The sequence below is a fragment of the Dipodomys spectabilis genome, unplaced genomic scaffold (assembly GCF_019054845.1).
Source record: "Dipodomys spectabilis isolate Male_0828 unplaced genomic scaffold, ASM1905484v1 ptg000187l, whole genome shotgun sequence".
Lineage (NCBI taxonomy): Eukaryota > Metazoa > Chordata > Mammalia > Rodentia > Heteromyidae > Dipodomys > Dipodomys spectabilis.
The window spans coordinates 3,490,473-3,516,334 of NW_024870864.1; the positions used below are offsets into that span (position 1 = coordinate 3,490,473).

The 25,862-nt window shown below is 36.3% G+C and overlaps 1 protein-coding gene across 2 annotated transcripts in view; it reads right to left on the reverse strand.

Moving 5' to 3' along the window:
- Tmem131 (transmembrane protein 131) overlaps nt 1–25,862 on the reverse strand; it is a 187,238-nt gene that overhangs the window by 135,613 nt on the left and 25,763 nt on the right. For both annotated transcript variants that reach the window (XM_042695339.1, XM_042695338.1), the window contains exon 2: nt 103–164. In XM_042695339.1, the coding sequence (XP_042551273.1) occupies nt 103–164 (62 nt within the window). The remainder of the gene's footprint in view (nt 1–102; nt 165–25,862) is intronic.

Sequence of the window (25,862 nt, forward strand, 5' to 3'; positions counted from 1 at the left end):
AAAAAATGCATTTCAGAAAAACCAGTTACTTTAAAATAAAATATAGTAAGATATTACTCAAGGTTTAACATTGAAATGTCTTCAACTTTACAAGAAAATTACCTGTAGTAGCCCTCCATCATCAAAACGCAGGACCTCTATTATGCTCTCCGATTGAATGAATGCTGTGAAGCAAAGATAAGAGATTATCACTGACAGACAGAAACATGTTTGATTTTAGTACAACATTTTACTTTAAAGTTAATACCATTTTATATTTTTGAGGTATATCATTTATAATGCTTTTTTGTATATATGTTTATCTGAATTAAGGAAGGGAAGGGAAACAACAGAATGGTAAGACAAAGGACAAGTTGGGAACCAATGCAACAGCAATATACACAAGACAATATGTTAGAAACAATTTGTACAACTCGTGGGGAAGGATTGGAAGGGAGGGAAAGTTTGACAAGAAATGTACTTATTACCTTACTTATGTAACTATAACCCCCCTGTCATCACCTTGACCATTTTATATTTTAAAATACATCATAGTCAGGTACAGTGATATATTCGTATAGTCTTAGTACTCAGGAGGCAAGAGAATCAACAATTCAAGGCCAACCTGAACTACATGGAATTAAAAAAAATTACCCACTCCTTCTCATTTTCTCCCTCTCTTCCTCTTTCCCATTTACCTACTTTCTCTCTTGAGAAAAAGAAATACACATAAATATATTCTCTTTGTCTCTTGAGAAAGAGAAATATACACAAACACATTGCTTGTTGGGGAATGTCTTAGTGGGAGAACTCATATTTTTAGCATGTGTGAAGTGAAGCTTTGGGTGCAATCTTTAAACCAAAACAAATAACATACTGCTTCCTTGATGGTGCAGTTAAAGAGGAAAATATGAATAGTATAGAATTTTAGCAGATTTGAAAAGTTATAAATATAACATTTTAATTATATAATATAGTTAATTTAATGTAACAAAGTAATTTCAATAACCTGGCCAACCTATTTTTGCTGTACTATTAGAAATCACAAAATAGAAATATTCGACTCTATGTAGTGATTTATTTTCACTGGTAGATTATTTGAAAAGATCATAAAGGCATGGAAAAGATCACTAGGGGACTATTTTCCACCAAATCAAAATTCTGTATCATCTATTTTGTGGTAATGATATGACCAGGAATCAATAGTTTAAAGGGATCGCTAGGGAAATGGATAGGCAAATGGCAAGAAGTTATTCTGTCCCAAGAAACAGAACCATAAAAAGACAAGATAGGTAAGGGCCAGAGACCTGAGTCAGTGGTAAAATACCTGCCTAACATGCAAAAGACACTGAATTTAAATCTTAGTACTCTCCCACAACCCTGCCCCCTGGGGAAAAAAAAACAAAAAATACCAAAATAAACCAAAAACTAAAACTCCTCTTCCCCCCTCCCACAAAGATAAAGCTAAGATAGTTGTGCAGTACAATCTACATACAAAATCCACATACAAATCTACAGGTAATTCTGTAATTACTGACTCATACAAATGTATGACTAAAGCAGGAAAGGGAGACTGCTGAAATGTGTGAAAATTAAAAGACAAAAGAAATTGGATATATGTTATGTATTAATATGAACAACCAAATATATAGATGGTATGAACAACCAAATACATTATGAACAACCAAATATAGACAGACAGACAGACAGACAGACAGACAGACAGACAGACAGATAGATTAGTAAGAACAACCAAATATATAGAAGGGTATGGGATCCAGGTCTCTGACAGAAAAAGAGTTTCTAGAGAAGCAGAAAGAGACCAGAATGGTTCAGGTCATAATGGATTAAATTTGGTGATATCAGTATGAACTCAAGTTTGGCAAAATATAGATACAGAACATTATATGAAGAAATATTTATATGTGTATATACATAGTTAGTACATTTACATTTATTTCCTTGCTGTATCACCTAAAAGCAGTGACACTCCAGTTGAAATGAGCACATGTACCACCCAGATCTTATATTCTAGGACCATACTTCAGTGAAAGGAACTAGACAAGTGGCTGATTCTAAAACTGGAACAAAGAATACAAAGATTGGGACCAGGGCATCTTATAATGCCAGAAAAAAAAAGGCATACCCCAAAAGTCTGTTAAGAATATGATTGTGAAAATGGCAATACTGCCAAAGGCTATCTACAAGTTTAATGCAATACCTATCAATATCCCCACCTCATTCTTCAAGGAAATAGAAGAAGCAACCCAAAAATTCATATGAACCAATAAAAGATCCCAAATAGCAAAAACAATCCTTAACAAAAAGAACAGTGCTGGAGGAATATCAATGCCAAATTTCAAACTCTACTACAAAGCCACAGTCATCAAAACAGCTTGGTACTGGCACAAGAACAGACCCCAGGACCAATGAAATAGAACTGAAGATCCAGAAATGAACACACAGATTTATAGCCACCTAATCTTTCATAAGGGGGCTAAGAAAATTGAATAGAAGACAGTCTTTTCAGTAAATGGTGCTGGCAAAATTGGTTAAATACCTGTAGAAAACTAAAGCTAGATCCTTATATATCACCCTGCACCAGAATCAACTCCAAATGTATCAAAGACCTTGAAGTAAAAGCAGACACCCTGAAAACATTACAGGAAGGAATAGGAGAAACCCTACATCTCCTGGACACAGGCCAAAATTATCTTAATAAACACAACAAGTCAAAGAAAGGTTGGACAAATGAGACTGAATGAAACTGCAGAGCTTCTGCATGGCAAAGGACATAGCTAGCAAGATCAACAGAAAGCCCACAGATTGGGAGAAGATCTTCACTAGCCATACAACCGACAAGGGTCTTATGTCTAAAATATACCTGGAACTCAAAAAATTAAATCCCCCAACAACAAATCCTCAAAGAAACAGTAAGTCTTTAGCCCAATAAGTGGGCCAAAGACTTAAAAAGAGACTTCTCTGAAGAGGAAATAAGAATGGCCAATAGACACATGAAGAAATGCTCAACTTCTCTAGCCGTAACTGAAATGCAAATCAAAACAACATTGAGATTCCACCTCATCCCAGTTAGAATGGCTATAATCAAGAACTCTAATAACAACAGATGCTAGTGGGATATGGACAGAAGGGAATACTACTGAATTGTTGGTGGGAGTGTAAACTTGCTCAACCACTTTAGAAAGTAGCATGGAGGTTCTTCAAAAGACTCCACATAGAGCTCCCCTATGACCCAGCAACCCCACTTTTGGGCATTTACCAAAACAAGGCCTTACTAAAGCTCCCAGCACAACTATGTTTACTATGTGTATCGCAGCATTATTTACCACAGCCAAGATATGGAACCAACCCAGATGGCCCTCAGTAGATGAATGGATCAAGAAAATGTGGTGTTCACACACACACACACACACACACACACACACACACACACACACAATGGAATTTTATGCCTCCATCAGAAAGAATGACACTGCCCCATTTGTTAGGAAATGGAAAGACTTGGAAAAAATTATATTAATTGAAGTAAGTCAGACCCAAAGAAACATAGGTCCCAGGGTTTCCCTTATTTGTAATAACTTGTATACATCTAAGATAATCTTACCAGACAAGCAGAAAAGGTCAAAAGCTATGTACATATGACCATATAAGATGATGCCAAGGGAAATGAACCCTAAGATAGGGACACAAGAGGTTTTATCTTTGTCGCTGTTGTTTTTAATGTACTATGTGATTTTTTTTTGTTTCTTTTGTATGTTCTTCCCCCATGGTATAAGCCCTGTTATCACTATATTTGATTCCAGGACCCTGCATTTTGTATACACATTTTTCTAATTTGAGGAGGGGAAAGGAAATAACAAAATGCTGAAATAAGGATACAGGTCGACCCATTGTAACAATGAGATGTACAAGACACCATATTGAAAATGAACTTTACAACTTGGGGCGGGGAGGGAGGAGTTGGGGAAGTGGGGAGGAGAGGGAAAACAAAGGAGGGGGCAACAATGCTTGATAGGAAGTGTACCCATTATCTTACTCATGTAACTGTAACCTCTCTATATAGTGGCTTTACAATAATATATATACATATATATATAAAGAATATGCTAAGTAGGAGTCAATAGAAAGAAGGTCCAAATGACCAAAGCTAGAACAATGTGAGCAACAAAATGTAGTAGTATTGGATTATAACCTGAAGTAGAAACTAAACACTTATGAGCCTATACCAACATAAGAAAGTTACTGAATAAACTGAAGAAAAGAAATAAGTATTCACCAAGAAGACCTCTAAATAATTTATGTATGCAGTCTGCTATCAAGAAAGTAATTGCCAGGTGTTGGTGCTGGTGGCTCACACCTTTAATCCTAGCTATTCAGAAGGTTGAAATCTGAGGATTGAGATTCAAAGCCTGCTGGAACAGGAATATCCACAAAATTCTTATCTCCAAATCAACGACCAGAAGTAGTACTGTGGCTCAAAGTGTAGAGCACTAGTCTTGAGCAGAAAAGCTCAGGGACAGCACCCAGGCTAAATTCAAGCCCTACAAATGACAAAAAAAAGTAATTCCTCAATTCCTAAAATATAAGATACATTTAGTGACTTTTTCACAAAGAATACGGCAACTACAAGATCAAGGTCAACTCTTGAGTCATGTTGACAGTATATACCTTTGATATGATGTAACAAAAATGTTGAAGTACTCTTTCATCCTCCCCAAAATGTAGTCCCAGTTTAATCACGAGCAAAACATAAATATCTTCCATTTAAGGGACATTCTACTAAATTCCTTACTTAAAACTGTAGGTCATTAGAAATGGAGACAGTCTGAGAAATCATCACAGACAAAAGCTGCCTAAGGAGACATAGTTATAAATGTGGTATCTTACATGTACAGAATCCTGGCACAGAAAGAACATTAGGTTAAAAATAAAGAAATCTGAAGTATGAAATTCTGCTATTAACATATATGTTGGTACTGGTACATTAATTTAAAAAACTGCACAATACTAAAGGAAGATATTAGTAAGGAAAAACTGGGTGAGGGGTAAACAAAAACTCTATCTGCAATTAAAATAAATCTCAAATTGTTCTAACATATAAAGTTTATTTTGAAAAATAACAAATAATGACATGCCACTTGCCTTTAAATGGAATTCAATTCCTGTCTTTAGATCTTTTTTTATTTTAAGATTAATTTAAATAAGCTGGGTGATGGTGGCTCACATCTGTAATCCTACCTACTCAGGAGGCTGAGATCTGAGGATCATGGTTCAAAGCCAGCCCAGGGAAGTGAAGTCAATGAGACTAAGTCTTACCTCCAATAAACTACTCAGAAAAATCCAAAAGTGGCACTATGGTTCCTTAAGAAAAGGAATCTCAGTGACAGGGCTCAGGCTCAGGCTTTAGTGTGCAAAGGAGTTGCATTTAACAAAGTAATTCTGCAGGTCTTTTAGCTTACTTTCTGATCCTGTGTACCTAGCTATGACTAGAACTTAAAGAAATAAGAATAACACTCAGAAGTCTGAGTTTTGAGACTGCTTGGGCTACACACTGAGACCTTGCCACAACACAAAATAAGAACAGAGAAGCATTAATAAGAACTTTGCTAATCAGATGACCTATGCACATCTTGATTTTTTTAAAAGGAAACTACTGTTATCTATTCCTTATGTTTCTTTTCCACCCATGTCTAACTACTCCACTTCTGCTCTCCCCTGCCAGTACCTATCCCATAGAGGACATCCAATAAACACTGAAGGCATACAGGAAGTTTCACTTTTTATTCCTCTGGTATGATGTTGGCATTTATTCTCATTGATGCAAATGACCTTATCTAGCTAGTCCTACTCCTAGCTGATAATGGAATTTCAAAACTAGTATTGGAATTAATGGCTCCAAAAGAATTATTAATAGAATACATATAGAATGTTCAAGAGTATCTAAAGAGATAAGCCCTTTAGAAAATTGGACTGTGAATATAAAAGGCTCTGCTCACCTCATCCCATTTCATCCTTCTCCCTTCCCCAATCTTTTAACATAAAGTGAAATGTCAGATTAAAAAAAATCTTTTAGCACCTACTGAAGACAAATTAATCAACATAATAGCTAACAAGAAGTAACTGAACAGCACTCACAAAACAGTGACAAAAAGCTCCAGAAGCTTTCTAGCTAATTAAAACAGGAAAACAAGAACTAGAAGCAGAGTGACTGAATAAGTTTACATTCCCATCAACAATGTATTAGGGTCCTTTCTCCCACATCTGCACCAACATCTGTTGTTATTTGTATTCTTGATGATGGCCATTTTAACCCAGGTAAGATGGGATCTCAGTGTTGTTCCGATTTGCATTTCCTTTATGGCCAGAGATGTTGACCATTCCTTCATGCATGTATCAGTCATTTTTACTTAAATGAATGTGTAGGTCCCAAAACTAGCAACATGTCAAGGATGTGGCTCTCATTTCTCTTATTAAACCAGAAGTTTATACACTATAATAAAGCATGAAAAAGAAACAAATGATATATATTTAAAAAGAAATAAAATTTTCCCTATTTGCAGACTACCTAATTGCTGACACAATTTTTTTAAAAATGGAAGGGTAAGAAAATTTTAACAAGTTACAAAATATATTACAAAGACCCAAAATCCTATATTTCTACATATTAACAATGAAGATGTCACTGAGAAAATTATGTGATTTATCTTCATAAAATTTGCATTAAAAACACTAATCACTATATAAATAGCTAATGATAACCCCTGGCAATTATTTCTACTGGCAATTATTGCTACCTGCTCACTGGTTCATGTTACAAATATTCTCATAAGAGTAGTTCCAAACAGGGTAATATTTATTAGATTTATGAAATATAAGCTCAGAATCTACATGCCAATACCAAAGTTAATTTGATCATTAAAAACTGATTCTAGTAACAAGAATAGAAGATAATGGCTTGAAAAAAAAAGTATAGAAGGGGCTGGGGGTTTAGCCCAGCGAAAAGGGCGTCCGCCCGGCGTGCACAAGGCCCTGGGTTCAAGGCCCTGGGTTCGGTCCTCAGCCCTGGGGAAAAAAAAAGTATAGAAAGGGGGAAAAACAAGAGCGACAGAGTACTGTCAATAAATAGCAGTATCAAAAGGCTTTGAACATTTTCCCTTCCATAAGAAAGAACAGAATAAAGCTGGGCGCCGGTGGCTCACACCTGTAATCCTAGCTACTCAGGAGGCTGAGATCTGACGATCCCAGTTCAAAGGCAGCCCAGGCAGGAAAGTACGTAAAACTCCAATAAATCACCAGAAAACTGGAAGTGGCGCTGTAGCTCAAGTGGTAGAGCACTAGCCTTGAGTTGAAGAGCTGAGGGACAGGGCTCAGGCCCAGAGTTCAAGCCCCACGACAAAAAAAAAAAAAAAGAACAGAGTAAGCTTTCTAAGAATTTTGGAAATTAACTAAAATCTTATAGCAATTCATGAGTGTTAAATCTGAGTCTTTATGAAAACAGTGAGATTTGTGAAATTTAACTTGGTTTTTTCCCATTCTATTCTCTCTAGCTTTGTAGCAGCTTTACAACCAAGAACCCTACATTGAAAACTAGCCTGACAGTTCACCACAGTTTGGCACTCTTTCAAAACGCTTCATTTACAGAGAACCATTTGATCTGTATGGCAATTCTCTGTTAGATCCCACCTGGAAATCTATCTTGAACAGACCAGAGCTTTCGTACTATGAAAAGCCTTGACCCTCAGAACTTTGAAAGTCAAAAACTGCTGGAGCCATAGCTCAAATAGATAAGAGTGCCTGCCTAACAAGCGTGAGTCCCAAGTTCAAACCCTCTCCCAAAAAAGTTGATCTTGAAAATCAAAACTTAAAAATTTGGACACAGCCTATAGTAGTTAGTGGATGACAGCTAGATCAAACAATATGCCACTCAAAAGTTTAAAAGAAAAAGTTGGGAATAATATATCCCTAGAGGCTTTAAAAACCTCTCACATCTTTCTGGCTATCTGTAATGCCATGCTTATAAAAGCAAACACCATAGAATAAGCCCTAAGCTCTCAAGGTTACACTGGACAGCAGAGGCAACTGAGTGCTGAAGATGTACACCAACATGTGTGCATGCTCATACAAACAAAACCTCTTGGCAAAGGATAGGAGAATTGCTAGCTCAGGTTTTTATGGAAATCTGTTTAATTATTAGATGACCATGAAGCTAGCCAAGCAGGGACTGCAGTAGTCATGTACTTCAAATGACAGACTTCAAAAAATTCGGAGAAGTCACTAAACAAAATAAACCCTGGGAAAAGAAATAATCTGATTCCTAGATTTGCCACATTACATATTAATTATCCAGTTTTTGGAAAAACAACAAAAACAAAACATGAGAGCCATGCAAAGAAACCAAGAAAGTACAAAGAGAAAGAAGTGTTCAAAAGAAATTACCTTGAGGAAGCCCAGATGTCAAATTTAGTAGACAATTTCAATCAGCAATATTAAATAAAGGAATTAAAGGAAAACTGAAGAAAACCATGTCCAGAGAATGCAAAGTATAGCAAAGATGTCTCACTAAATGGACAATATGAATAAAGAGATAGTAATTATTCAAAGAATCAAAATAGAAAAGTACAATAAACTGAAATGGAAATCCTCAGTTCTCAATGAATACAAAGGTTTTAAAAAAGTAAAGAAACAAGCTTTCCTAACTAGAGTGTTCTTTTTTTATATGAATTTTTAGTCTTTTTAGTATTTTAGAATATTCAACCTTTTTTAATTTTATCTTAAAGACTATGTAGATTGGGGCTGGGAAAGGAATGAAAGGGAGTGAGTCCAAGAATAAGGAAATAATTGAAGTAATCAGAAACCATTTTCCCATTACCTTTTGTTCCCAGCATATTCTACACCCTGTAAGATAGCCATCTTTTTCTTTTTTTTAAGGTCCAGTTGTTCACTTGTAAGATTTTGTTGTATAAAATATTTATATGAGGCCGGGAGCCAGTGGCTCATGCCTATAATCCTAGCTACTCAGGAGATCTGAGGATCACGGTTCAAATCCAGCCTGGGCAGGAAAATCCGTGAGACTCTTATCTCCAACAAACTACTAGAAAACCAAAGTGGCGCTGTGGCTCAAGTGGTAGTGCACTCGCCTTGAGCTGAAGAGCTGAGGGGCAGTACCCAGGTCCAGTGTTCAAGCACCATGACCAACAACAACAACAAAAAATGCTTATATGAAATTAGAATGTGGTTAAAAAAAAAAAAAGGAAAACCAAGATTTTAGAGCTTTTATTATTCAGTAGTTGTGTAAAAAAAAAATCAGAAAATCACACAAAGCAAGATTTCTCATATGAAGATTTTTTTGCTATAATCATTAGGTTTAGAAGTATTGCTTGTTTAGTGTGGGTGCTGAGCCCATTTCCTTCATCATTCCTCAAGTACCTATACACTTTTATCATGAATTTCATTTTAATCAACTGGAAATTATTTTAAAAAATTATAAGCAGGGGGAAGAAAAAGAACAAAATCGTATGGACCATACACAGAAAAAAAAAAGTTAATTGACAAATATTGCCTCTAAGGACAAGATTTAGTAGAGACTTCAAACAAATTATCTGAAATATGTTCAAGGAAATTATGTGCAAGAAACAAAAGGAAAAGTATGAGAATAATTTCTCACCAAAAAGAAACTAATCAATAAAGAGGAAGAAATTTTAAAAAGGAAATTTTGGACTTAAAAGTCCAGTATTTTTTTACAAGTCTGGGGTGCCATAGCATATTTTAGCAAGCAGAAGAAACAATCAATGTACATGAGAACAAGTTGAGATAATCTGCTTTGAGAAACAGGAAAGAAATTAATTAGCCCTCAGAAACTATGAGACATCATCAATATTATACAATAGGAGTCCTAGAAAACAGGTGGCAGAAAAGAGGCAGGTATTAATTCAAACTAGACTGCTACAGATGTTGGTTGTAATCCTACAGCAATTATATGATAATGCAGACTTTAAGACAAAAATTGCAACTAGAGAAAATTATAATGATAAAGAGAACAATCCAACAAGACCTAACCGTTACAAATGTGTATACACCTTCAAGAGAGCTCCAAAATACAAGAAGCAGCAAAATGACAGAAATGAATGAAAAATCTAAAGTTTATCAAAAATATTTGGAGAATTCAATATTCCACTCTCAAAAGTAGGTAGAACAAATATGCGGAAGATCAGTAAGGAAATAATGAAACTTCAATGCTAAAGATGAATGAGACCCAACAGACATTTGTAGAACAACTTACAAAGTGTTTTTTTCAAATACAATGGAATGAAATTCAAAATAACATAAGGAACTTGAGAAATAAGAACTAAAGATTATAAGTATTCTGAAATAAAAACACAGTATCATAACATAGAATTCAGTTAAAACAATGCCAGAGAATAGCTACACATGCCCATGAAAGAAAAATAAAATTAAAAGCTTAACATACCATTTTAAGAAGCTAGAAAAATAAAAGCAAAATAAACTCATTGCAAGCAGAAGAAAATGAAACCTCAGAATGAAAGCAGACCAGAAAACAAAGGAGAAAATGAAACCAAAAGTTGTTTTATCATTTCTTTTTTTTGGTCGGTCGTGAGGCTTGAACTCTGGACTTGGGCGCTGTCCCTGTACTCTTCAGCTCAAGTCGAGCGCTCTACCGCTTGAGCCACAGCACCACTTCCGATTTTCTAGTGGCTTATTGGAAATAAAGAGTCTCACGGTCTTTCCTGCCTGGGCTGGCTTTGAACCACGATCCTCAGATCTCAGCCTCCTGAGTAGCTAGGATTACAACTGTGAGCCACCGGCGCCTGGCCCAAAAGTTGTTTTTTTTTTTTTTTTAAATCAACAAAATTAGTGCAACTTTAGCTATGCCAACCAAGAAAAAAAAATTACGAATGAAAAAAGGGATGTTCTGAGGCATGGCAGTGTGATCTCTTGTAATCTTAGCACGTGGAAGGCTAAGATAGGAAAATAGCAAATTCAAGGTCAACCTGAGCTTTATAAAGTGAGATCATGTCCCTCTACATCCACCTCCTCCACACACAATGCAAAGAAAAAATAGAAGATATTACTGCTAACTTTACAAAATCAAAATAGACCTACCAACTTTACAGAAAAATGATTGTGAGAGAACATGATGAACAACTATATACTAGCAAGTTAAATAGCCTAAGTAAAATAGAGACAAACTATTAAAGTTAAACCAAGAATGAACAGGAAAACTTGGGACAAAAGTAATGAGATGTAATTACTAATCAAAGCTTCCACAAAAGATTTACCAAAGTATGGCTCACTCCTCTAATCCTAGCTACTCAGGAGACTAAGAGCCGAGGATCAAGGTTTGAAACTAGCCCAGGCAGAAAAGTACAAGAGACTCTTCTTTCCAATTAGCCACCAAAAAGCCAGAAGTAGATCTGTGGCTCAAGTAGTAGTGGGCCAGGCTTGGTTGAAAAGGCTAAGGGACAGTGTGCAATACTTGCATTAAAAAAAAAAAAAAAAAAAGATAGTCCATGGATCCACTGCTTCATTGATGAATTCCCACCAAACTTTTAGAGAATACCAATCCTTCATAAACTCATCCAAAAAACAATACAGAAGGAAAAAAAAAAAACAAAAATCAAACCAAGTTATCCCAAGGAAAGGAAATTACAACCTGCTATCCCTTATAAATGAAATAAAATTCTATAATTAGTGCATGCATGTGTGGGGCAGGGAGAATGAAAAAAATGGTAAAGAATATGTGGTGAAGTGTCAACAATAAGTGAATCTATTGTAAATGGTATGTGTTTGTTGTATATTTTCATTCCTACAGATTTTCTTAAAATCTGAATATACAAGTAAATATACAAGTAAATATACAAGTAAAATGGTTACTGTATATCAGTCATGGTGGTGCTTTCCTATAATCCTAACACTTGGGAGTCTGAGACAGGCAGTTCTAACACTAGACGACCATCTTGAAAAAGGAAGAAAAGTAAAGGAAGGGAGGGAAGGAGAAAAGGAAGAATGGAGAGATGAAGGAGGAAAAAAAAAAGGGTTACAAAATAGTAAATCACTTTGCAAGCCTTAAAATTTTAGCTGTGCAACCAGTGGGTCATACTGGTAATCCTAGTGCTTGGAGGTTTGAGGTCAGTCCAGGGAAGGCTGGGAAGGTGGCTCAGTGGTAGAGTGCTTGCCTTGCATGCCTGAGGCCCTGGGTTGGATTCCTCAGCACCACATGAGCAAAAAGAAAAAAGCCGAAGTGGTGCTGTGGCTCAAGTGGTAGAGCGCTAGCCTTGAGCTGAAGAGCTGAGGAACAGCACCCAGGCCCAGAGTTCAGGCTCCACGACCTGACCCCAAAATAAATAAATAAATAAATTGCTGAGGTCAGTCCAGGGAGAAAAGTCTTTGAGAGACTAACTCCAAAATAATCAGCAAAAAGTAAGGCTGAAGGTGTGCATGGCTCAAGTGGTATAGCACCAGCTAAGTAAACAAGTCAAGTAAGTGTGAGGCTCTGAGTTCAAACCTAAGTTCTGTCCTGCCCAAAAAGGCATAGAAGATTTTAATGTTTAAACACTTTTAAAAAGACATTTTTCAAGCTACAGTAAATTCACTTAATTATGCCAAGTTAGAAATAGTGGTTACAGAAGTGATTAATATCCTTACTTCTACAAGTTAACTGTGGCAAGAACAAAAAAACAGTAGATGTGTCTGTAACTACAGAAGAATTATTCTCTATTTTAAACGTATCAATTAAGTCAAGTGCAGTGGGGCTCAGGCCTACAATCCTAGCTACTTGGGAGGCTGACATCCAAGTATTTCCATCTGAAGACAACACAGGTAAAAAACTCCATCTCAACCATTGACTAGGCATGGTGGCACACACTTGTTAAGATCAACTATAGGGAAACAAAAAAGACTGGAGGCACATGGTCCCCCCAAGATACAGGAAACCTAAGTACAAGGATTACAGCCCAGGCCAGTTTGGGACAAAGCAAAACCCTACCTCAAAAACTTTACAACTTTGGTGGGGGGTGGGGGGGAGGGTTGGGTAGGGGGGTGGGAGAAGGATGGGATGGGAAGGGGAAACAAAGGAGGAGGCTACAATGCTTGTTAAGAAATGTTCTCATTATCTTGCCCATGTAATTGTAACCCCTCTGTACAGTATTTTCACAATAAAAAAAAAAAATAACCAATGTAGAAAGGGACTGGTAGTATGGCTTAAGTGGTAGAGCACCTGACTAGCTAGCACAATACCCCTAGTTTAATAGCCCAAACTGCCAAAAAAGTGCCAGCTAAAATGATACACTATGCCAACTCAACTATGCAGCGATTTTTATCTTGTGGTATTTCCAATAAATATTGTAAGATATAGTCTTGCACATGAGATATCTGAATTGCACGTATTTATCACTTACCATATGCAAGACAACAATGTTTGGTAAGTAATCATCCATATCTTACATATACTTTTCCTATGTAACCAAGCAGGAAGACAGTAAATGGGCCACCTGGGCTATGAAGTGAGATCCTGTACCAAAGAACTGAATAATTAAAAAAACTAGAACATAGCCAAATGAACTAGAGATTGTAATCCCAGCACTTGGAGATGAAAGGATCATGAGTATGAGGCCAAAATGGGATACATAGAAAGCCTCTGTTTAAAAAAAAAAAAAAACAGCTAGGATGATAATTCACTGTAAAAACTTAACAAGATAAATTATCTCAAAAAAAATAACAAACCCACAGAAAAAACATTTGACTTTTTTTTTTTTTTTTTTTACATGTTTTATTTTCTCTAAGGAAACTATACAGGAACTTTCTGGAAAAAGCCTAATCTTAACAACTTGATTGGCCTAGGAGATTAGTAAAGCATACTTGTGAGGCTGTGAAGGTGTTTCTAGAAAGAATTAACTAAAGAAGGAAGGTCCACTTTGAATAAGGACTGCATCATTCAATCAACTGAGAGTCCTGACAGAATAAAAGGGAAAGATGAAAACCTGCTGATAGAGGCAGTTTCCTCTCTCTACTTCCTGGCTGCCATGAGTTTGTAGCCTTTGGCCCTATATGCTTCTTCCTCCATGATTTTTTGTCTTATCACAAGCTTGTAACAATGGAGCTTATGAAATGAAAATGAAATCCCTGAAACAGAAAGCCAAAATAAATCCTTCCCTTAATTTTTTTTCAGGTATTTTGTTATAGTGATGAAAAACTGATTAACACAGACATATGGAAAAAATACACAGCTAACATCATACTGAAACATCAAATACTTTCCACCAAAGATCAGAACATGAAAGAGATACTGTCTCTCATCACTTCTATTTAGCATACTTCAGCATAATACTGGAAGAAAAGCCAAGAAAAAAATAGTAAAGGTATGTAGACAGAAAAAGAAGTAAAACTGCTTTTGCATACAATGACACTTTCAATGTAGAAAATACAGAGACAAAATTTATAAATAAGATTAGCACAAGACTAAATGATACAAGACTAAAAACACTACTTAATATACTAGCAAAAATGACAATAAAAAATTAACAATCAAAACCATTTAGAAACCAGGCATGAGTAGTTTAAGTCTTTAATCCTAGCTACCCTAAAGAATCAAGCCAGCACAGGCAGAAAAGCCCATGAGGTTCCATCTCCAATTGACTAGCAAAAAAGTGGGTTGAAAATTACTCAAATAATAGAGCAACAGTTGAGCAAGCAAGCTAAGGAAAAACAGGAGGCTCTGAGTTCAAATCTAGCACAAATAAAAAGGAAGAAAAACATTATAATAACATCTAAATATATGAAATACTAAAAGATACAATGAACAAAACATGGCTTGAAAAATTAAAAGCGACCTTAGAAAAAAGCACAGAGATATACCAGGTTCTTGAATCTGTATTGTTAGGGTATACAATGAGCAACTATAAAAAAAAAATCTCAGCAGCTCTTTCATAGAAATTTACAAGATGATTCTGAAATGAATAAGGAAAAGCAAAGGATACCAAAGCAGTGAGACAATTTTGAAAAAGAAACATTGGAAGATTAAAGTGTTACGTCTTAACACTACAGTAATAATAATGCCATAAAGACAGTCTGTAAGTAGAACACAATAGACTAGAAATAGAACAGACTCCAGAAATAGAACCCACGCCCTAAACACTTATACATTTTTAGAAAAAAAACATGCTGATAAAAATGGACAGAAAAGAGAAAAACCTGGACAACTCAACACTTACAGGCTGAAGTCAATGACAGAACTTAGTATGAAAGCTAAAAATCAGGGGGAGGGAGGAGGCTGGGAAGGGAGGTGAAGGGTAAACAAAGGAGGAGGCTGCAATGCTTGGTAAGAAATGTATGCATTATCCTGCCCATGTGACTGTAACCCCTCTGTACAGTATGTTCTCAAATAAAATAAAATAAAATTTAAAAAAAAATAAGAAAGCTAAAAATCATAAAGCTCTTAAAAATAAATATGAGTTAAGCAAAAGTTTCTTAGTATACATATACACACAATGAACTATATAAAAGGAAAAACAAACCAAATGTGTTTAAATTTTTTAGTATTCTTACTCTTCAAAACACTGACGTCCACAGACTAGAAATAGTATTTATAAAACATTTATCTGAACCAGGACTTACATCCAGAATATGCAAATAAAGCTTACAACTAAGAAAACTCAAATTTAAATTTTTTAAGGTATTGCTCACGTGGTAAAGAGCCAGTTTAAAATAAAGAAAAGATTTGAATAAACATCTAAGTAAAGGCAACATGAATAGCACGTAAGGGCCAGACAGTTGTACACTTTAGTCACAAAGAGGCAGGGATGAAAGATGGAGTTTGAGGTCAGCCTAGGCAAAAAAGTTAACAAAACTCTATCTCAAAAACTTAGCTGCATTTGGGAGGTGAGGATTGAGAAACTGTGATTAAGGGGAAAACAGGGCAAAAAAAAGGTTTGAGAGATTCCATCTTCTAATAGCTGGGTCTGGTTGTACATGCCTGCCATCCCTGCTACTGAGTGAACACAAATAGGAGAATCACAGTCTAGGTTAACCTGAGGAATAAAGCAAACCTTACTTCAAAAATAACCAAAATGGCAGGGCCCTGGTAAGACCTGAAGATTGCAGTCTGAAGCTAGCTGGGGCAGGAAAGTCCATGAGACTCTTCTCTCCAATTAACCACCAAAAAGCCCAAGGTAGAGTTGTGGCTAAAGTATTACAGCTAGCCTTGAACAAAAAAAGCTCAGGGACAGTGCCCAGCCAAGTTCGTTCTCTCTCTCTCTCTCTCTCTCTCTCTCTCTCTCTCTCACACACACACACACACACACACACACTCTCACACACACTTCTTTCTCTCTCTCTCTCTCTCTCACACACACACACACACACACACACTCTCACACACACTTCTTTCTCTCTCTCTCTCTCTCTCTCTCACACACACACACACACACACACACACACACACACACACACACACCAACAACAACACAAACAGTACAGGAGGTGGGGCTCAAATGCAAAATCCTGACTTTAAGCCCCAGCACTGCCAAAAAGGCCTAAATTCAAGTTCCAGTGATGAAAATAAAAAAAAAAAAAAACCAGAAAAGCAGCACATGTAATGATGTTCAAGATCTTTAGTCATGCTGGGTGTGGTGGCACATACCTGTTATTCTAGCATTTGGGAGACTGAGGGCAGAAGTATTGTGAAACCTGCCTCAAAAAAAATATATAGATGCATCTTCTTACTCACTAGTGAAATAAATTAAAATCATACTGAGGCACTATATACCCACTAAAATGATTAAAATAAAAACATCTTATCATTCCATGTGTTAAGGAAGAAGAAGAATTGGAATTCAAACCACTGATGGGGATGTAAAATGTCATAATCACTTTATGTTAAGTTCTGAAAATGCTAAATGTATACCTACATATAAGACGTTCCATTCCAGGAATTTACCGGACAAAATGAAATACATACGTATAGAATAGCTTGTACATTAATACTTATAGGAAACAACCTACATTCTAAGCAATGGTTTGCCCACTAGTATAACCACTGATTTCATGGTTTACCCACTGGTATAACCATTCACACAATGGAATATTATTACAGCAATAGCAAGAACAAACTATAGAAATATACAATATTGCAAGTGAAAAACAGCTGAAAGACATACAACAGAAGAGTACACAGTATAAGATTCTGTTTATATAAAATTTTAGAATATGCAAACTAATCTATAGTGACAAAGCAGAAGAGGTATTACCTAGGATTGAGGTGAAATTATAAATGCTAACAATGTAACTTTGCGGGGACCCATGTGTTCATGATTTTCATTGTGACAACTGTTTTACAAGAATAGAAATAAAAGCCAAAAATGTTTGAGTTTATTGTAGTTTACTGTTCATGAATTATATCTTGATATACCCATTTATAAATAGTAATATCCTTTATATAGTACTTCCTTGGTTATTTTTAGGCAATACCTTTGTAGGATTTGAAATCACAATCTCACATCAACTACAGGTAGGCTTTTTCCCTAAAATACAACTATTTTCCTTGCCTTATTTCTTAGATAATCCAACTGGCTTCTTATATTCAAGTATATTTCCTCAGAAATATATGATAATGATGGCTGTCATCCACTAATTATTAAGCTAACCAATACTTACAAAATATTCAAAACTTCAACACAAGGACAAAAAAATAAAAATTTACCTATAAAGCCAATACTTAATGTTTAAAGCAGTGAATGGGGATGTATTTCTCAGTGAAATATGCTGAGAAAGCTGCATACTCTATATTTCTATTTGAATGACAGTTACAAATATTCACATATACAACACATATGCTTAATATATCCATACACTTAAGATGTACATACTACACTGACTGTGTGTTATAGTTTCACTAAGCAATCAAAGTTAAATGTGGCAGTGTTTTATCTCATGGTTGTTCCTACTTTTCCTATTTATGACTTGTCCTAGACTGTCTATGGCTTTTGTGGTCTCAGTCATCTCTCTAGTAGCCATAATCATCTTTTGCCAAATCTTAGTTGTGTTATCTGTTTCATGCTCTTCAAGTGGCAAGAATGAGAAAGATGTTAACTTCCACAATTCAGGAGAAATGTTGTTTTGGTTTTGTGTGTGTGTCTTTTATTCGCTTTTAAGATGAAATACATCTCATATCACTTACAGGGTCAAATGTGTTGAGAATCAAGAATTTGATTCTCAGTCTGATGACTGCTAGGGTTAAATATTTACATCTACATCTTGTTTTAACCGCGTAATTACTCCAGTCTAAAGTTGGGCACAGTGGCTGGTGTTTATAATCCTAGCTACCTGAAAGGCTTAGAGCAGGAGGATCATGGACAAGGCCTATTTGAGCAAAAAAAGTGAGATCCAAAGCTGGATGCTGATGGTTCAAAACTGTAATCCTAGCTACTCAGGAGGCTGAGATCTGAGGATCATTATACAAAGCCAGCCTGGCAGAAAAGTCTGTGAGACTCTTATCTCCAATTAATCACCAAAAAAGCTGTAAGTTGATCAGTGGCTCAAGTGGTAGATGGCTCACTTTGAGAGAAGGAAAAAAGGAAAAAAGCCTCAGGGAGAGTGCCCAGGCTCTGAGTTTAAGCCAAGACCAACGTACACACACACACACACACACACACACACACACACACACACACACACACACACACACACACACACACACACACACACACACACACACACACACACACAGATCCTGTTTAGAAACAAATAAAAGTAAGAAGGGCAAGAGAAAATATTTTTGTGTTAATCACTGGCTATAAATAGAAGGCATTAACTAACTCAAATGATAAAGTGGGACAATGTTATTTTATGATCTCACTATAAGAGGCAAAAAATACAAACCTAAATTTCAGTAGTCTGAAATGCAGGGAATATTTAGTACAAGATAAAAGGAAAGAGCCAGGTATGATAGTATCACTCTAATCCTAACATTCAGGAAGCTAGAACAGGAAGATTTTGAGTTTGAGGCTAACTACATAGTAATTATATACCTGTTACATATTTTTTAAAAACATAGCACACATACCTATCTACACAGACAAGTATATATGTTTATGTGTATTATACATGTATTATATAGAGGGGTAGGGCAGGAGAGCAAAGCAAAATCTAGACTGCAGTCTGTGCTAAAACCTGGAAGTTGTATGACACAACTTAGCCAAGGCCACACTACTAGAAAGTGGCAGAGTTCAAGTTTGCCTCCCTGAAAAGTCCAAGCTCAGTGTGCCTCCCAACAATTTCCTATACACAGAAGAAGTCTACAAATAGTATCAACTTCTTTTTTGTTGTTGGTCATGGGGCTTAAACTCTAGGCTGGGCGCTGTCCCTCAGCTCTTCAGTTCAAGGCTAGCACTCTACCACTTGATCCACAGCACCATTTCTGGTTGTCTGGTGGTTTATTGGTGGTTTATGATAGACTTTCCCACCTGGGCTGGCTTTGAACTGGGATCCTCAGATCTCAGCCTCCTGAGTAGCTAGGATTCAGGTGTGAGCCTTTTAAGGTATAAAAAGTTCATGGTGAACTAGTATCATAATTAATTTTGAAGCTAATAAAACAGGAGTTCTCAAAATGAAGTCCTTGGACTCTGCATCAGATCACCTCAACTTCAGAAAAAGGAAAATTCTGGGCCTCCATCTAGACATACCAAATGAACTACATTCTCCACATATGGTATGATTTCATTTATTTGAATGTCCAGAAGAGGCAACAGGTACAGCCAGAGTATTTCTTGGAGGCAAGGCAAGGTGACAGACAAAGCATTCATCATTTTTACTCTGTGAAAAAGAAGAATCCAGTAACACTAAGTGTGTGGAATCTGAGGAGAGAAAAAAGGGAAGACTGGAGAAACAAGGAATTTGTGGGGACCTAAGAAATTACCGAAAAGTAATCAAAGCAGAAGAAAAGTGGCATGGAGTTTGGAACCAGCAATGAGCTTCCCAATTCTTTGAGGGCAGTGAATTAGGAAGACAGCAATACCAAGAAAAATCAGAGGGTCTTATTCAGTTGCTGAGAAAGAACACAACCTGAAAACCTTAATGGTATCTCAGGGAGGTAAGGGTCAAGGACTAATCTGGTGTGAGAGGTGGATAGACTGAGGGAATTAAAGACGCTGTTATGCCCTCCATATCCCAGAGAGCAACAGAATCTTGCCATCTTGAGAAAGTTTCTCTGGGAGCCCAGGAACAGCTCAACAACCCACTGGCTATTTTGCCACAGAACTTTAGTATGAATCAGTTCTAAGAGGGATGAAAAGGTAGTGTAGACGAGCTGGTAGGAAACAGCAAAAATTTAAGCCTCAAGAATAGTGTGTACTTGAAAAAAATCACATTAAGATGTACAAAACACTATCTTGAAAATGAACTTTACAACTTCAGGGGGGGAGGGAAGAGTTGGGGAGAGGTGGGGGGTTAGGGATGGTAGGTGAAAAATAAAGGAAGAGGTACCAATGCTTGATAGGATATGTACTCATTACCTTACTCATGTAACTATAACCCCTTTGTACAGTATCTTTACAATAAAAAATATTTACAAAAAAGAATAGTGTGCACTTGGAAAAAATCATATTAAGTGAAGTAAGCCAAACCCAAAGAAACATAGGCTGCCTGGTTTCCCTCATTCATAATAAGTAGTATATGTCTAGGATAGTTCTAGCAGAGGATCAAAATAGCTCAATAGCTACATACATATGATCTTATAAAATGATCAACACTATATGAAAAAAAGTTTTTAAATTTTTCTTAGTATGCAGTTATTTCTTTTTTCATTTTCATTTGTTCCCCCCCCTTTGGTTTACTCCCTGTTTTTTATTTCGGTACCCTTTGTATTGTATATGTTTATCTGATTTGGAGACAGGAAGAGGCAAAGGACAAAGGTTGAACCAATGCAACAGTGATACTCACAAGATACTATGTTGGAAATGAACTTTACAACTTGAGGGAAAAAGGGTCTGGAGGATAGCGGAAGAAAACAAGGGAGGGGTAATAATGTTTGACAAGAATTGTACTTATATTATTTATGTAACTGTAACCCCTCTGTACATTACCTTTACAATAAAAAAAAAGAATAGGGGCTCGGAAGGTGGCTCAGTGGTAGAGTGCTCATGCCTTGCATGCATGAGGCCCTGGGTTTGATTCCTCAGCACCACATAAGCAAAAAGAAAAAAGCTAGATGTGGCGCTGTGGCTCCAGTGGTAGAGCGCTAGCCTTGAGCTGAAGAGCCGAGGGACAGCGCCCAGGCCCAGAGTTCAGGCCCCACGACCGGACTCAGAAAAAAAAAAAAAAAAAAGAATAGTCTGCAGCCCAGAAGCCAGAGACTATAGGAACCCAGGGGAATGCAGTACTGGGAGATGGAGAATTAAGAGTTCCCATAAGGCAAAGAGCAGAGGTGCCAGGGCAGTGGCTGTAGGTCCCAACACAGAAAGAAATGTGGTCCAGCTTGGGAGAACATCTTTACTAGATATACAACAGACAAGGGCCTCATATCTAAATATATCTAGAGCTGAAAAAACGGCCCCTCCCAGAAAAAAAGAATGTATCCTTAAAGAAATAACCACCTCTTTAATAAGTGAGCTAAAGACTTAAAAAAGAAACTTACCTGAAGAGGAAATAAGAATGGCCAATAGACACATGAAGAAATGTTCAACATCTTTGGTCATTAAAGAAAGGCATATCAAAACTACATTGAAATTCCACCTCACCCCAGTTAGAAGGGCCATTATCAAGAAAACAACAACAGATGCTGGCAGGGATGTGGCTAAAAGGGAACACTACTATACTGTTGGTGGGAACATAAGCAGGTTGAACCACTTTGGAAAACAGTATGGAGGTTCCTCAAAGGACTAAACATAGAGCTCCCCTATGACCCAGCAATTCCATTCTTGGGTATTTACCCAAATGACCATAAACAAGGCCACACTAAAGCTACCAACACAACTATGTTCACTGCAGCTAAGATACGGAATCAATCCAGATGCCACTCAGTAGATGAATGGACCAAGAAAATGTGGTATATACACAATGGAATTTTATGCTTCCATCAAAAAGAATGACATCTCCCAATTGTAAGGAAATGGAAAGATTTGGAAAACATCCTATTACATAAAGTAAGCCAGACCCAAAGAAAAATGGGCTGCCTAGTTTCCCTCATTTGTAATAATTAGTCTATGTCTAGGATAGTTCTAGCAAAGGATCACAATAGCTCAATAGCTATGTACATATAACCATATAAAATGATGCTAACCGAAATGAATTCTACAATAGGGAAATAAAAAGTTTTATTGTGTTTTTTTTAAGTGTAATGTTTGCAGTTATTTCTGTTTTCTTTCATTTTTTCCCTTTGATTTATTCCCAGTGGTCACTGTTTTAGATTTCAGTACCCTTTGCTTATATGTAAGTTTATCTGTTTTGGAAAAGAGAAGGGCAATCACAGAAATGGTGGGACAAAGGGTAAACCAATGCAACAGTGATGGTTGGAAATGAACTTTACAACTTGGGAGGAGGGGAACCAGGAAGGAGGGTAGGGAAAGCAGGAGAAAATGAGGGAGAGGGTAACACTGTTTGAAAAGAAATGTACTTATTACCTTACTTATGTAACTGTAACCCTCTGTATATCATCTTTACAATTAAAGGCCAAAAAAAAAAAAAAACCCCAAAAAACAAAAAAAGAACTGTGGTTCCCCTAGAAACATATGCCAACAAACTACAACAGCTCAAAAAAGTCCATCTCCGTCTATCACTCCAAGTCTAGCCCCTAAATAGCCTCAGGCCTCCCTGATGAGGCAAACAATAGAGGCATCAGCCAATAGCTAGAACTCTCAAGCCCTTCCCCCAAGAAAGGTCTTCTGAGGGAAGCAAACCCTGACCCTAAGGCAGACCTCTGTGGGCTGGGGATGTGGCTTAGTGGTAGAGTGCTTGCCTAGCATGCCTGAAGCCCTGGATTCAATTCTTCAATACCAGATACACAGTAAAAGCCAGAAGAGGCGCTGTAGCTCTCAAGTGATAGAGTACTAGCCTTGAGCTAGCACTAGAAGCTCAGGGACAGTGTGCAGGCCCTGGGTTCAAGCCCCAGGACTGGCAAAAAAACAAAAACAAAAAAACCCCATAAAAACCTTTGCAGCCTATAGAGAAGTCTATATAAATATACATATACAAACATACACAAAAAATAAAAATTCATATTCATTGTATATAAGTCTGATTGTTTTTGTTCCTGTATTGGTTTAAATGTTTTGAGAACAGCTTTTCTTTTATACAAATCAGGTAAGAGCTACTTAAATTTTAACTTAGTCTAGCAGAGACCTGTTATTCCCTCTCACCAAACTCTTGCAGTTTGCTTCTCCCTCTTGCTTTTATCTGAAACCCTTGTATCTGAATCTAATCACCTGTCTTTTAATATTCTCTCTAGAAACATTTCCTTTTCTTCCCACAGCCCCTCCTCATTTGTACTTTTCTTACAAGAACTCTTCTCTTACTCATACCTTCTGCTACCCCTGGCTCTCCCTCCTTTAAATCTTCCTCAGTATCTAAATTTATACCTGGTAACTACATTGATTATCTGACCATTATTTGTTCCTCGTTTTGTTGTTTGTTTTTTTTAACAAAAGGTTTTGTCTTTCCTTGTTTTTTTAAAATCTTTTCTCCTCAATCATTAGTGTCAACTTTTTCATTTGTACGTATTTGTACAGATTTTATATATCTATTTATCTCTCATTTCTCCCATCCCTAACCAAATACAAAATTAACTACTTTTCTGCATAACTCATTCCACTTTCCTATTAACTTCTCACAAAAAACTTAGTTTCCACCTGTTCCCACCCTATGTAACCTAACTATTATTATAGTTAGTTATTCTAACTATCCTCTCTCTCTCATTCCTATTACCATACTGCCTAGGGAAGATCTTCCTAGAACATGAAGATACATCTTGTATCTACATTCATCTAAAATGATCAATGCAGAAGCAGTGAAAAATTTCATTAGAACTTAATCACAAACATAAGGTTGTGGTTTGCCACCTGCAAAGCTGGTAAAACCAAGGTTCCTTAACATGAATGGAAAAGAGTCCCACACACAGAATCTTAAACACTATTTGTTAACCAAAACTCATCTTCCCAATCCATAAACCACCACTCAGCTATCACACCATCTTAATGATGCTGGCAAGAAAATATACATGGGACTGAAACCTCCATAAATCCTGGACCCAGATGTGTCAATTCCAGGGAAAGACCACAAAATTCATGAATAAACAGGCAACGTGTCTCCCTCAAAAACCAATAATGCCTTAATGAAGAAGAAAGTCTAAACAATGAGCTAAAAAAAAATGGCAAAATGAAATAAAGGAGCAGGTGTTAAAAAAAACAAAACTGGATAAATTCCTAAAGATTCAAACAAACAAGAGAAATTCAACAAGAAAATACAAACGGCTAACTGAACTATAGAAGGCAATATAGGATTTGAAAGAGGAATTCAATTAAGAGATGAAAACAGAGCAAAAAAATCAAAATCACAAAATGAAGGGCTCAACTGCCCAAACAACTCAATCAAAAATCTAGATAACAGAATAGAGATGAAAACAGAATACTTTAAGTTGAAGATGAAGCAGAAAAATTAGATCAAAGAGTTAAAGACATTGAAAAAGAAACACAAAATACCAAAAGGACTCACTCACAAGATATCTTGGATTCCATAAGAAAGATCAAATCTATGAATAAGGATAAATGAGGAAGAAAAAATAAAACCTAATGGTATTGAGAGCTTATTCAATAAATTAATGGCAAACAACTTATTCAACTTTAGCAAAAAGGCTATCATCTATGTGATGGAAGCTAACAAAACTTCATACAGACAAGATTAGCAAAGGAAGACCCCTAGATATATTATAGTAACAACAGAATACATAGAATAAAGAAAGAATATTGAAAACAGCAAAAGGGAGAAAACAGTGGTAAACTTATAAGAGTAAGTTTTCTCAGCACAGATACAAAATGCATAGAAAAATATAATTCAGGCCCTGAAAGACAATTGCTAACCTAGAAAAGTGTATGCAGCAAAGCTATCCTTTAGAATGATAGAGAAATAAAAAGCTTCCATTATAAACCAAAGCTAAAGGAATTAATGAACACTAAACCAGCATTGCAAACAATATATAAGGAAATCCTACCCACAGAAGAATAAAAAGTAATATATAGGAAAGGAGAAATCCTAACAGAGTAGTTAGCAGAGAGAGGAAAGAAGCAAGCATCACAAAAAAAGAAACTGACAGCAAAATGACCTCTCAGTATTAACTTTGTCAATTGGCTCAACTCTCCAATCAAAAAGCAAAATTCAAGTATTTGTTAATTATAAGAAAACTATCTCACTGACAAAGACAAACACAGGCTTAGCTCTTCCAAGCAAATAAATAGCCGAAGCAGACAAGAGTACCTACACTTTAGATACCCAAAGCAGACAAGAGTAGCTATACTTTTATCTGGTAAAATATATTTTTCAAATTAAACTTAGAAGAGACAAAGAAGGTCATTTTGTATTAATAAAGTGAATGATTCACAAAGAGGAAATTACAGTTGTCAATATATATATATGTACACCATAGAACAAATAAAATTAACAGATATTTACAGTGTGTTTCATTCAGTATCTACACAGTATTCTTCTCAATAGCCCATGGAAATATCTCCAATATAGATCACATTTTAGGATATACAGCATGTCTGAACAAACAAAAGAAAACTGAAATAATTCTTTGTATCCTATCAGATCCACTGAAATTAAACTGGAGTTCAACATCAAAAATACAGAGAATATTACAATAT